The sequence below is a fragment of the Acanthisitta chloris genome, unplaced genomic scaffold (genome assembly GCF_000695815.1).
Source record: "Acanthisitta chloris isolate BGI_N310 unplaced genomic scaffold, ASM69581v1 scaffold3939, whole genome shotgun sequence".
Classification (NCBI taxonomy): domain Eukaryota; kingdom Metazoa; phylum Chordata; class Aves; order Passeriformes; family Acanthisittidae; genus Acanthisitta; species Acanthisitta chloris.
Window position 1 is genome coordinate 1,734 of NW_008692922.1, and position 12,655 is coordinate 14,388.

Sequence of the window (12,655 nt, forward strand, 5' to 3'; positions counted from 1 at the left end):
GCCTGTTGGTGGCACCGATGATGAAGACGTTTTTCTTGGTGGACATGCCGTCCATCTCTGTCAGGATCTGGTTGATGACACGGTCTGCAGCACCACCACCATCGCCAATATTCCCACCTCGGGCCTTGGCAATGGAGTCCAGCTCATCAAAGAAGAGCACACAAGGGGCTGCTTGGCGAGCCTGCAAAGAGCAAATGGGAACCATGATTCCATGCTAATACCACCTAACAAAGAGCACACTTCACACTAAGCCTTCCCCTACCACTGAAGCAGCTCAGAGGAGCACCCGAGCACTGCTGCCTCAAGGAAAACCTGGAAGAGCTGCTCCAGAACAGTCCCTGTCACACAAATCCTCAGTTAAATTCTCCTGAACAAGCTGATTTTCCTCGAAGTGGGAGCATTTTGAACCAGTCAGAGGGGAGGTAACTCCAACACCTAGAGGGAAAGCTGGAGACATTTTGCTGGACTAGAACTTTCCCTGCAAGACCTGGGGATGTCAGGCACCTGGTTATTCAGGCACTCAAGTAAGCAAAATATATCCAATGGAAGCAGGAAGTCCAATTGCTGTCTTTGGCTACCTAATGTGTAGTTACAGGGAAAGGGAACTGGGTCTTTCTTCATGGTGTGCAGTGAAAGAAGAAAGACTACAGGCACAACCAGCTGCAGAGAAAATCCCAGTGAGAAATAAGGAGAAAAAATTGTTCCCAATGAGAGCACTCAGGCAACAGCACAGGTCCAGAGAGGACAGGTGTGGGAGTTCACGTACAAAGAGGCAGCTGCCATTAATCACGTGCAAAAAAGACCTTTATTGTTTATCTAAGTGATTCTCATATACCCATCTATTATAAGTGCCCACTCACCATTGGTTAACAACTATTACTAGCCCACCTTATACACAACATAATTGGTTACTAACATTATCAATCATAAAATGCCCCAATCATTGTTCTCCACCTCTAACCATCTGCAGCTTCTGCATTCCAGACCCAGGAGCTGCTTATCTTGCTGCCTTCTTTCTCACATTCCAGCTGCAGCAGTGTCCTTGAACAGCTTGGCTTGCAGCTTGCTCAGGCCCTGCTAGCAAGGCTGGATTGCTCACATGTCTGTTAGCAATCAGAGATTCTCCCACAGTCAGGGATTCTCCACCCTTCACATGTGTCCAGTCCAGAACACAAGGCACTGAGCAAACTGACTGAAGTTCCAAGTTATCTTCCTGCTCCAGACAAACCGCTGGACAATATGGTCTCTGAGGTTTCCTTCTAAATTAATTCATTCTTTCTCACTGTCCTTTCAACTTTGTTCTATCAGCACCTTCCCTGACAACAAGAGCAAGGATTCTGAGGATAATCCATGCAGACACTTTCTGCGACAGGAGGTTACACTATCCATGGAGAGCAACTGGGCAGGAGCGAGCTCCTCTATACTGCAGGACAAGAACCCACAGGATATTTGAGAATTTGTACATGGCAATGGCTAATGAGATGTTAAGGTAAGGTTTCAGGGATGTGAAGTATACCTGTGCCATCCTAACCCTAGCCTCTGCCAAAGGCACTGGGTATTTATCACCCTCTAACAACAGACAAACTGCAAACTGTCAAAGAAAGCAGTTTCAACACTATGCTGCTGAAGAGGATTCATTCCCTAACACCAGGAGAGCTGCTCTGGCTCTCAGGCAAGTGGGGAAAACACAGAAGACACACGTGAGAACCAGGTCAGTAAGACAAGATGCAGTGGAGACAGAGTTCTGGGGGTACCTCAGCGCAAACATAGCACAGGGTGTAGAAGAAACACTTACCTTGTCAAAGATCTCGCGCACGTTGGCCTCAGACTCGCCAAACCACATGGTGAGCAGTTCCGGCCCCTTGATGGAAATGAAGTTTGCCTGGCATTCATTGGCAATGGCTTTGGCCAACAGTGTCTTACCACAACCAGGTGGGCCATAGAACAGAACCCCTTTTGAAGGGGTCATGCCAAATTTGAGGAACTTGTCTGGGTGCTCCACAGGATACTGAAGGAAAACAAAAGAAAAACCTCTCTGATGACCAAAACAGGACTGTACTTTACAATCACACAATGGTTTGGCTGGGAAGGGACCGCCAAAGATCCTTCAGCCCAACCCCATTGCCATGGGCAGGGACACCTTTCTCTGAGTCAGTTTTGGTTCTCCTCCTACCAGAAACACCACCTGAGATTCCTGGTGGGTTAAAAACACAAGGTCCTGCCTGCCTGGTGCCACTGCAGTTTTTAAGTTGATGCTAGTCCATTAATTCAAAATCACCATGGCTAAGCTGGAAAAATGCCCTAAACAACCTATTTACCTCTAGGAACTAAGCACCAGTTCAGGTAGTTTTCCAGCACACTTAACCTCAGCTTCACTCTGCCCTGCAGAAGCAAAAGGGAACAGCTCATTACCTAACCTATTTGCTCTGCTCTCCAGAGACAGGCAAGGTGTCTGATGTGAGCCTTTATCCTCAGCAATGAGGTCAGATACAGACAGGTGATGATTTTAACATCAGAATATTAGACCGACATCTAAACAGAAATTTAGATTCTTTTGTTCCAGACAGGATGTTTCTACAGTGCCAACTGAAAGCAGGAACGTATCAAACCCAAACCATGCCAGTGCCTCCACCAGGAGCTTCCACAGACCTTTCATGACTTTTTGTTCCAGTCTTTCTCTTTTAGAGGGTTTTACAAATACATCTCACCACTCCCTGTGCTACTGCTGATGGGAAGCCCTTCAGAGGCTCTCTCTGTATGAGCATCTTCATCCACCGCTTGGCAGACAAAGCCACCACTCAGCAGTGCAACCACTCCTGGTCTCCACTTAAGAGAAACAGAACTGTGGCTGTTTCTGCATGTAGCACAACACCCACCCAAAATGTCACTGTAGACTCAGCTCAAGAAAGTCTGATGCTGCTTCCCAGGACCTTCCTCTCCAAGTTCACTGAGATGGAGCAGCGTGGTATGGATAGTCCATTACAAGCAGATACCATTAAACCCCCTGCATTCATCCTGTTCACAGCCAAAACAGAAGACTGAAGATGTTCTGGATTTTATTATTACAATTATCTTTCAAGCTGGCTAAGCAAAAAGTCTATCGTAAAGCCTTACCTGTACAAGCTCCTGGAGTTCTCTCTTTACATCTTCTAGACCACCAATATCTTCCCAGGTAACTTGTGGGACCTCTACCACAGTCTCCCGAAGAGCAGAAGGGTTGCTCTGGCTCAGAGCCCACTGTCATGAGAAGAAATGTTATTACAGGAGTTCTAACATGTTATGTTCACTTGCCTCAGAGAAGCAATTACTTGCACCCAGAAGAAAGAGGGGCACTCCTGCATTACCCTGAAGTCATCCATGGTCACAGCCAATGAGTTCATCACTTCAGCATCGATGGTTTCATCTTCTAGGTCTATGAGATCCATCTTCTTTCTGATAGCCTGAAGAGCAGCTTCTGAGCAAAGAGCAGCCAAGTCAGCACCAACATGGCCATGGGTCTCGTTTGCCACCTGAAAGCAGAGCACTGACTATGACTCACAGGGATACAAGCAAGGGCTCTGCAAGGGCAACACATGCTCCAGTCCCTTGCTGGGAATTGCAGCAAAGCTCTGGTTCTGCTGTCCTCCAGAGCTCTGCTGCGGATTCAAGACATGCACTACCACGTGTTTAACAGGCAAAGACACTATTGTTCCACCGCGTACTAGACATCAAAACTGCATCTGGAGTTCAGATAGTGTGCAGAAAGATATTCTGCACACATGAAGACTCCAGTTCTGCATTCAGAGATGACAGGAACCATCCAGCTTACAGGTGGTGTCACACCACAAAGCTCACCCAGCTGTGCGTGAGCCGTTTCAAGCCTGCTGGTCTTTTAAAGAGAATGCCACAGCAAACAAACCTGGGAGGACAAGGCAAGGCACTTACAGACTGGAACGATACACATTTGTTTCACTCAGCCATGCCATTCTTAACTAGTGAGTGAGTGAGGACTTCTGGTTGTTGGTGAACCGGTCAAAAGAAACCCCAGAGATCACACTTTCACGCAGTTTCATGCTGTACTAATTGAGCAATTACGTATTTGGTATCAAGCCCTAACAACTCTTCTACTACAAAACAGAGCACCGGGAACATCTGCCTGCACAGACAAGCTTCCCTAATAGCACACTACTCACCTGTTCCAGATCCACATCATCAGCCAGTTTCATGTTTTTTGTGTGGATCTGCAGGATCTCCAGGCGCCCAGTGGCATCTGGGATACCAATATCTACCTCTCTGTCAAAACGACCTGGGAAGTACAAACACATGTTAAACTGCTGATTCTGCACACTAGAGGAGCTGCAGTTGCTACCTTCCTCTGACTGAACAACATGAAACATGGCACAAGTAATTTCAGAAAATGCCAGAGCTTTGGGTTTCTCTGCAGCATCTATCAGCACAGTAGCAGAGTCAGATCAGAGAAGGAAAATAGGCTTCAGCCATTTAGGGAAAGTGAGACTACTGTATTAACCAGAGTTCAGGATTACGTATGACACATGATTGCTCATTTAGTAACTTTTTCTGAGCCTCATTTTTAGGGAAATATGTTTCCCTGAACTAACATACCATGAGATGAGTTTGTTTATTTCTACCTTTGTGTCCTCGTCACAAGATGAGTGAGAGATGTAATTTTTCAGAACTTTCACAGCAATCACAGTACCCAAGTGGTGAAACACAAGAACCCAGAGAGGCAGGAAACCACAGTATCCCTGCAGTATTTACTAAGGTATGTGTACCTGTATTTTTCATCTAGCCACAGCTGTGCTTTCAAATGGCTCACTACACATTTCGGAGGCCATTTCCCTCTGCACACCTAACAGGTTTGCTATTACAGGCTCTACCAGCAGGTCATAACCAGACATTCATTCACAATGCAACGCTTTGAAAACCTGAATCTCAGAAACTACTGTACTTCTCATTAATAAAAGAAATCAGATAATTCAGAGCCTTCTGTAATCTAAGGCATGAATAACCCCTTAGGCTCCTTAAGTGTGTCCTGAAATAGATTCACCTAACAGAGGCTAGACACTTTTCCACTTTAAAGTATTATTTCTACAAGCTCTCACCTAACATGGCACAGAAAATGAGACCAAAGGCTGGAAGCCTAGAAATTAATTTCTAGCAAGCAAATGGAGACAAGTCAATAGTTTATGTAACATACAGAAAATGTTTAGCATTAATTTGCGCTCAGTCCTTCTGGAGCCCCTGAAGCATGGCCTGAACAAAGTAGGTGACACACAAGAAAGAGATGGCAGTGCACTTACCGAATCTCCTGAGTGCTGGGTCAATGCTGTTGGGTCTGTTGGTGGCTGCCATAACGATCACGTGTGCTCTCTGCTTCAGGCCATCCATCAGGGTCAGCAGCTGAGACACGATGCGACGTTCCACCTCTCCATGTGTCTGTGAGAAAGCAGCAGTTAGACCAACAGCTCTACCACAAGCAGCAGAGCATCGGAGCAGGCAACAGGCACAAGATGGTAACAAACATTGTGAACTGTATCTGATCCTTCTCATGTCCAACTGAAATCAGGTGTTAAGTAAACACTGCTTTACTCTGTAGTCAGACACAGAGATTCATGCCAGCTGCTACTAAAAAGGGTACTGCCACTGTACCTTATATGGGCTCTCTTTACCTTCTCTCTCTTAGGAGCAATGGCATCCAGTTCATCAATGAAGATGATGGCAGGGGCATTCTTCTCTGCTTCTTCAAAGGCTTTCCTCAGGTTGCTCTCAGACTCACCAGCCAGCTTGCTCATGATCTCAGGACCTAAAAAACAGTGACACTTTGACATCCAGCGGAGAGGGAGCTAGTCTCAAAAACATGCAGCTTAATTCTTTTTAGTACAACATTCACATGGGACAAGCTGTATTTCAAGCCAAAGCAAATACTATCGACCAATTTCACTAAATCTGCAGCTGAAAGGCAAGACCAGCATGCAGAATTACTTTCTATCATTATTTTGGTGTTTTCAGTTTACTCTAAGAGAATGCAGCACTAGTAATGAGCTACCTTTAGCTGCCTCTTTCCTTACCCTATTTCACACTTGGTGAGCTTCTCTGTAATGTGCCACCACACACTGTTAATGCCAGTCCTAGCTTGCAAGAGAAGCAATCAAATTATATAGTGATGAATTATCAGGGTAGAGAAGGAAAAATCCCTGTGAAGCTGCCTTAAGCTTACACTACACAGGTGTACATTTACCTCTAAGATCCTATGAATGAGTTAAAAAAAACAAACCAACCAACCAAAACAAACCAATGAAAACACAACCCCCATCTCCTCTCAAAGGATAAAAAGAAATAAAAGTGTGTAAACACATTGATCCCAAAATGAAGGACAGCATTCCCCTGAGATCCCCTGATTGCTGAACACTAGATTATTGTGGGTTTTTTGTGCTGACAGGAGTGGTAATGAGGAGAATGTGTGCATCTGAAGGATCCAAGAAGACAACTGACCCTCAGGAGTGCAAAATTGCCAGCTGACTGAAGCAGGCCAGATGCAGAGCCACTGATGGGCAGGTACTCTGAGTGTTTCATTGCAGGTAACTCACTAGTTCGTACCAGCTCTGTCTATGACACTGCCTGCCGCTCAAGACTGGGACCAGCAGACAAAGAATTCATCACTAACTCTGACAATGCTATTTTTATTATGCAATAGATGTACAAGTGTCTAAAGAACCGGCTGGTGCATTAGCATTCACTGACAGCTTCCACACACTCCAAGAAGTATATGACAAGGGTGACATATGGCTGAAACCATTTACATCCACTATCTTGAGACACAAAGCAAGTCACTTCCCTACTGCTGGTCACTGCTGTGCTGTGTTATACTCTCCCTTGCTACTGAAGTCACAGGTCTACATGACTGAAACCAGATAAGAAAAGCTGCACTCCTTCAGTGAAGATGTTCAGTTATTCCTGCACTGACTAAAGTGGGACAGAAAAGCAGTGAGGAAAACTCTGAATTTAGTCCTTACTGGACATAAACCAGTAACCACCTCAACTGCTACAGGTGAGAGTTATCAATAGAAGGTTCTGTCACTTGTAGCTAAGTACCAAAGAACTCACCATAGCTTTCAGGGAAGTGCCTTCCAACTAACATTATGTAAAACAAAACAGGTCTTGTGCTTTACTTGAGAGGAAAGAGAAATCCACAGCAGGAACTTCTTTTCTGAATGCAACATGGTGGCAGCAACAAAAGCCCTGCTAGCTCTGCCCTCACCAACATAAATGGACAGACTAACAGACCACAAGTTCCTGAGCTGCAGACCTATCTTCCAAGCACCCTGCTACAACACAACAGAGCTTCAGCAAAGTGCCAGCACAGGCGCTTCCACACAAATGGCCTCCAAGTGTCCCCAGAGGCACACTTGAAAGAGGTAAAGGAAGGATGTCAGGGAGACAATGTGGGTATACAAGCCCTATTAACACCATTCCTTACCATAAGAAGGACGAATGAGTACACAGATCTGAGGCCACAGAACTTACCATTGATCAGGAAGAAGAAAGCTCCTGTTTCATTGGCCACTGCTCGGGCAATCAGTGTTTTACCAGTGCCAGGAGGACCATACAGCAGGATCCCACGTGGAGTGGAGGCTGAAAGGCAAGGGACTTACATGTTGAGTAGTATCTGAATGCTTAAGCAGCTTCACAGTGAAATCACGAGCATTTGATAAAGCTAGTCTGAAACTGTGATGCAAACTCATGCAACAGCTGTCATGCCAGCATTGCTATCAACACCCTTACTGCTTCGCATGACACACAACAAAAACCTTGCCAGTAACTGGCAACGCTGATTCAAAGCATCAGGACTTACATGTTGAGTAGTATCTGAATGCTTAAGCAGCTTCACAGTGAAATCACGAGCATTTGATAAAGCTAGTCTGAAACTGTGATGCAAACTCATGCAACAGCTGTCATGCCAGCATTGCTATCAACACCCTTACTGCTTCGCATGACACACAACAAAAACCTTGCCAGTAACTGGCAACGCTGATTCAAAGCATCACTCTGCTTTACAGGCTGCCAGCACTTCAGTCTGTGTCCCAAACATGTAATCAAATACTTTCCTAATATCAGCATTAGGAAAAAAAACCCTGCCACAAATTACTTATTCCACTTCCAATGTCTCCTAAACCTCCATCCTCAAGAGTCATCTGCCAAGGCAAGGCCACTCATCCACCTGGTGCACACGGGGACCTACCTTCACCCCTATGGCCTTGAAGAGAGCAGGGTGTCGGAGGGGAAGCTCCACCATCTCTTTAATTTGAGCCAGCTGCTTCCGGCAGCCACCAATGTCATCATAGCCCACTTCATTCAGTGACTCCTCTTCATCCTGTGCAGAAGGAAATATATCAAACATTCAAGTGAAAACAATAGTTCAACAATCCCTCCCAGGGTACAGAAGCCAGGAATCCTCGTTTTGGCTCACAGACATTTCTTTGCTGTCTTGATATTCTCACTTCCAAGTCTTCCTAGTCTTCTACAGTTGTTTCTTAGCTCTGTCTTCCCAGACATACAAAAGGAATTGCCTGCAGGCAGTACTACCTTACTGAAGCCCACCCTCTGGAATGACAGGAAAGGTGCAGGTTCCCTAGAGACTCTAGCAGAAAAAAAGCTCTGTGACCCTCTGATGTGGCTAACAGAAGTAACAGACAACGTCAGTATAAAACACACTTACTCCTCAGGCAGAAAGTGCTGCATCTAACTACTTGACATACTCTACCTGCCATACAGTTCTCAGATGCAGTGTTGCTTTTTGGGACTGACTCCAATTAGCATAGAACGTTGTTAAGTTCCAGGCATATGGACAAGATCAGCTGTAGCCAACTCTTCCTTCACAGCATCCACTCACTCAGCTGTGCAAACCTACAGTGGCCTTAGCTACCTGTAACATTAAGCCACGCTAAACCAGTACAATAACGTAGCCTGGAATCTCACAGGGGCTCAGTCCAAGCCCCACCTACCTCAAGCAGGTCACTCAGGGGCTGGAGCTATCAAGCACTGAAGGTCTCCTGGTTTGGAGATTCCTACCCTCTCCGGCCCTGCTCCCAGTTTGGGCAAAACATTTTTCCAACTATCTACTGGGAATTTCCCTTGATTCAGCTTATGCCAGTGCCTCTAGTCCTGTCTCTGGGCACAGCTTTCAGAAGAGCCTGGTCATTTACTCCCTCCCATCAGGCAGCTGCCAGTAAGCCTTCCCTTCTCCAGGCTGCATCATCCCACAATCCCAGTCCCTCTTCATTCTTTCCTCCAACTCCTTATCATTTTGGTGGCCTTGGCTGAACTTGCTCCTATCTGTCTCTGCTGTGTCCTGAAGGGCCCACATTGGATCCACTGGGTGCCCAGATGCAATCTCATAGGTGTCACAGAGGTGAATGTTTCAGAAGAAATACAAATCATAAACCAGCACTCACCCTATCCGCAGGCAGTAAAAAGGCACTTATTCTATGAAGCTCATTTCCCTGAGATTTCCTACTCTGTAGCAATAAGGTGGCCAAGACCTGTCAGATAGGCCATTCAGGCTGCCTCAAGGCTGTGACACTCAAGGCAGTGACACTCAAGGCTAGACACCTTAAGGGACTGGGGAAGAATTCTCTTTTTCCAAATCAACCATCTGTGGATTTCAAATTTCTCACTGAAAAAGTACCAATTGCTTTCTTTTGACATGGCATGAAATTTAGCAACACTGTTCGCTCTCCCTGCTATGGATCAAGGGAACATCGGAATTAAAAGATGCGTTTAAATCCAGCATGAGATACGTGGACGCAGATGCAAAAGAGCTGCTACCAAAGCGTGGCACGTCAGCAAGCCCATGCACTGGCAGTATCTCAGCACATAAGGAAGGACACTGGAAGTACATCTTTTCTGACTGCCTTCATCAGCAGCTTATCTCCCGAAACTGGAGTTTCTAACCATTACATTCAATACACAAAATGCCAGAACTGAAAACACTGCTGCCCTCAAGCACTGGCTTGGAAACAGACTGGACAGAGGGGATGCAGCAGGAGAACCTCATGACAGGGTTCTGCTCACCTCTCGTTTGATGGGCTCTCCTTCACAATGGATCACTGTGTCTGGAGCCACTATGCAGTACGGACTTGGATCTGTCTCCACCACTTTGAACTCCACTGCACGCATTCCTCCACGTACCAAGAAGATGTCACCTGTAAAATCCCACACATCAGTGGCCTGCTGCAACCAGCATCTGCAAAATGTTGACCCAAATACTTCCAGCAGCCCCAGGGTTCAAGGAAGTGGGTCACAGGCAGACACTGCTGGCACTGTTCTAGATGTTAAGTTTCAGAGCTGCTGTGACCACCCAAGCACTGCTTAAGTTCTCAAATTTCATCCAGTAAAAACCAGCAAACAAAACTAGCAAACAATGGAAAAGAATACCCTGCCCAAATTCAAAACACAAAGGCAAGGAATCACATTTCTTTTCCATTCAGTTTCAACTTAACATTTCTAGAACAGGCAAAAAGCCCATACTTAATAAAAATTCAATTTGAATTTATTATAACTAGTTGCTACTAGCTGTAACTGTTTGCCTCCACAATAACAATCATAGAATCACAGAATCTGAGGGATTGGAACAGACCTTACAGATTATCTAGTCCCACCTCCCTGCCCTGGGCAGGGACACCTCCCACTAGACCAGGTTGCTCAAGGCCTCATCCAGCCTGGCTTTGAACACTGCCAGGGTCGGGGCAGCCACTGCCTCCCTGAGCAACCTGTTCCAATGTCTCACCAACCTCACCTCACAGTACCTTCTTCTGATATCCAACCTAAACTTCCCCTCCTTCAGTTTGAACCCATTACCTCTTGTCCTATCATTGTAGTTCCTGATAAAGAGTCCCTCTCTGGCTCCTTTGTAGGGCCCTTCAGTCAAGGTGCCAGCTGGTGTACTTGTCTTGTTTTCAGCTGGGATAGTGTTAATTTTCTTCTCAGTAGCTGGTTCAGTGCTGACCTTCTTCTGATATCCAACCTAAACTTCCCCTCCTTCAGTTTGAACCCATTACCTCTTGTCCTATCATTGTAGTTCCTGATAAAGAGTCCCTCTCTGGCTCCTTTGTAGGGCCCTTCAGTCAAGGTGCCAGCTGGTGTACTTGTCTTGTTTTCAGCTGGGATAGTGTTAATTTTCTTCTCAGTAGCTGGTTCAGTGCTGTGATTTAGACTCAGTACACAAATAATGCTGATAACACACTGATGTTTCAGCTGTTCCCCAGCTGAGCTTACCCTAAATCAAGCACTTTTCAGTGTCCTGTGCTCTGGCAATAAGCAGGTGCAGAAGAAGCCAGGAGGGACCATGGCCAGGAGAGCTGACCCAAACAGGTCAAAGGGGTATTCCATACCACAGAATGCCATGCCCAGAATATAAACTAGGGATTTAACTGGGAGATGCCAAGCACTGCTAGGGGACAGGTTGAGCATCAGTCAGCAGGTGGTGAGCAATTGTGTTGTACAACACTTGTCTTTCTCAGGTTTCATTCTCCCCCTTCTAAATTACAATTATCGTTATAACTATCATTATTATTATATTTCACTTTGTTCCAATTATTAAACTGCTTTTATCTCAAGCCACAAGTTTTCACTTTTTTCCTCATCTCCTCCCCATCCCATGTCCGGGTGGGGAATGAGTGGATGTGTGGTAGGTAGCTGGTTGCTGGGGTTAAAGGACAATAGTCCTTTTTGGCACCCAACATGGGCACAAATGGTTGAGGTTACAACAAATCTGAACAGAGCATGTTACACCACATGTAACAGAAGGGAACCAGAGAGGGATTCTTTATTAGGAACTGCAGTGATAGGACAAGGGGTAATGAATTCAGACTGAAGGAGGCAAAGTTTAGGTCAGATATTAGAAGCTTTTTACTATAAGGGTGGTGCCTGGGCTTAGGTTACTTTTGTGTAGTTCTTTGCAGTAGTGGCTTATGCTACGATGGCATTGCTGGTCGTGAAGCAAATCGGGTGCCCGCAGTGAGCACTGCCACCCCCTCTGTACTTCGGGAGCCATCCACTGGGAACTGTTGGTAACTGCACCTTTCCCACAGCTCCTTCCTCATGTCCTTCTCCAGGCTGGTTACAGTAGCACTTCAGAATTCAATACAAGCGCAACCAACCTGGTCCTTATCACAGAACATCCTGAGTAGGAAGGGACACACAGGGACCATCATGTCCAACTCCTGGCCCTGCACAGGACAGCCCCAAGGACCACATCATGTGCCTGAGAGCACTGCCCAAACTGCCCATGGAATTCTGGCATGGGAACCAGCATGTTGCTGAATGTGGTTCAGGTCGTTTAAGGTTAATAGTCTTTAAGAACATTATCCAGAGATGTGTCCAGACGATGGATAGCTATGAGTGGCAGGGTGTGTGGAATAGTATGGGAAAGTGCCTAGGACAGTGGTTACCTCCAACATTTTGAAATTTCACCTCGGGGGAAAAGGCCTCTGGATCTCACAAAAAAAATCAGCCACTGAGGCTGGACACTATCACACAGGCTATCCGTGAATGTGAAACATGTTCTCCTGTTAGGCAGGTGTGCTGGTTTGAGCTGAAGTAGAGTTAACTTTCTTCACAGAGGCTAGTATGGGGCTATGTTTGGGTTTTGTGCAGA

At 46.0% G+C, this 12,655-nt stretch overlaps 1 protein-coding gene across 1 annotated transcript in view; it reads right to left on the minus strand.

Annotated features, from left to right (window-relative positions):
• LOC103809969 (transitional endoplasmic reticulum ATPase-like) overlaps positions 1-12,655 on the minus strand; it is a gene marked incomplete at both ends in the record, with an annotated part of 15,687 nt that overhangs the window by 1,619 nt on the left and 1,413 nt on the right. Inside the window, 10 exon segments of the mRNA XM_009082843.1 lie at positions 2-181; positions 1,796-2,008; positions 3,115-3,237; positions 3,345-3,509; positions 4,173-4,285; positions 5,301-5,436; positions 5,670-5,803; positions 7,525-7,632; positions 8,236-8,371; positions 10,072-10,202. Of these exon segments, the coding sequence (XP_009081091.1) occupies positions 2-181; positions 1,796-2,008; positions 3,115-3,237; positions 3,345-3,509; positions 4,173-4,285; positions 5,301-5,436; positions 5,670-5,803; positions 7,525-7,632; positions 8,236-8,371; positions 10,072-10,202 (1,439 nt within the window).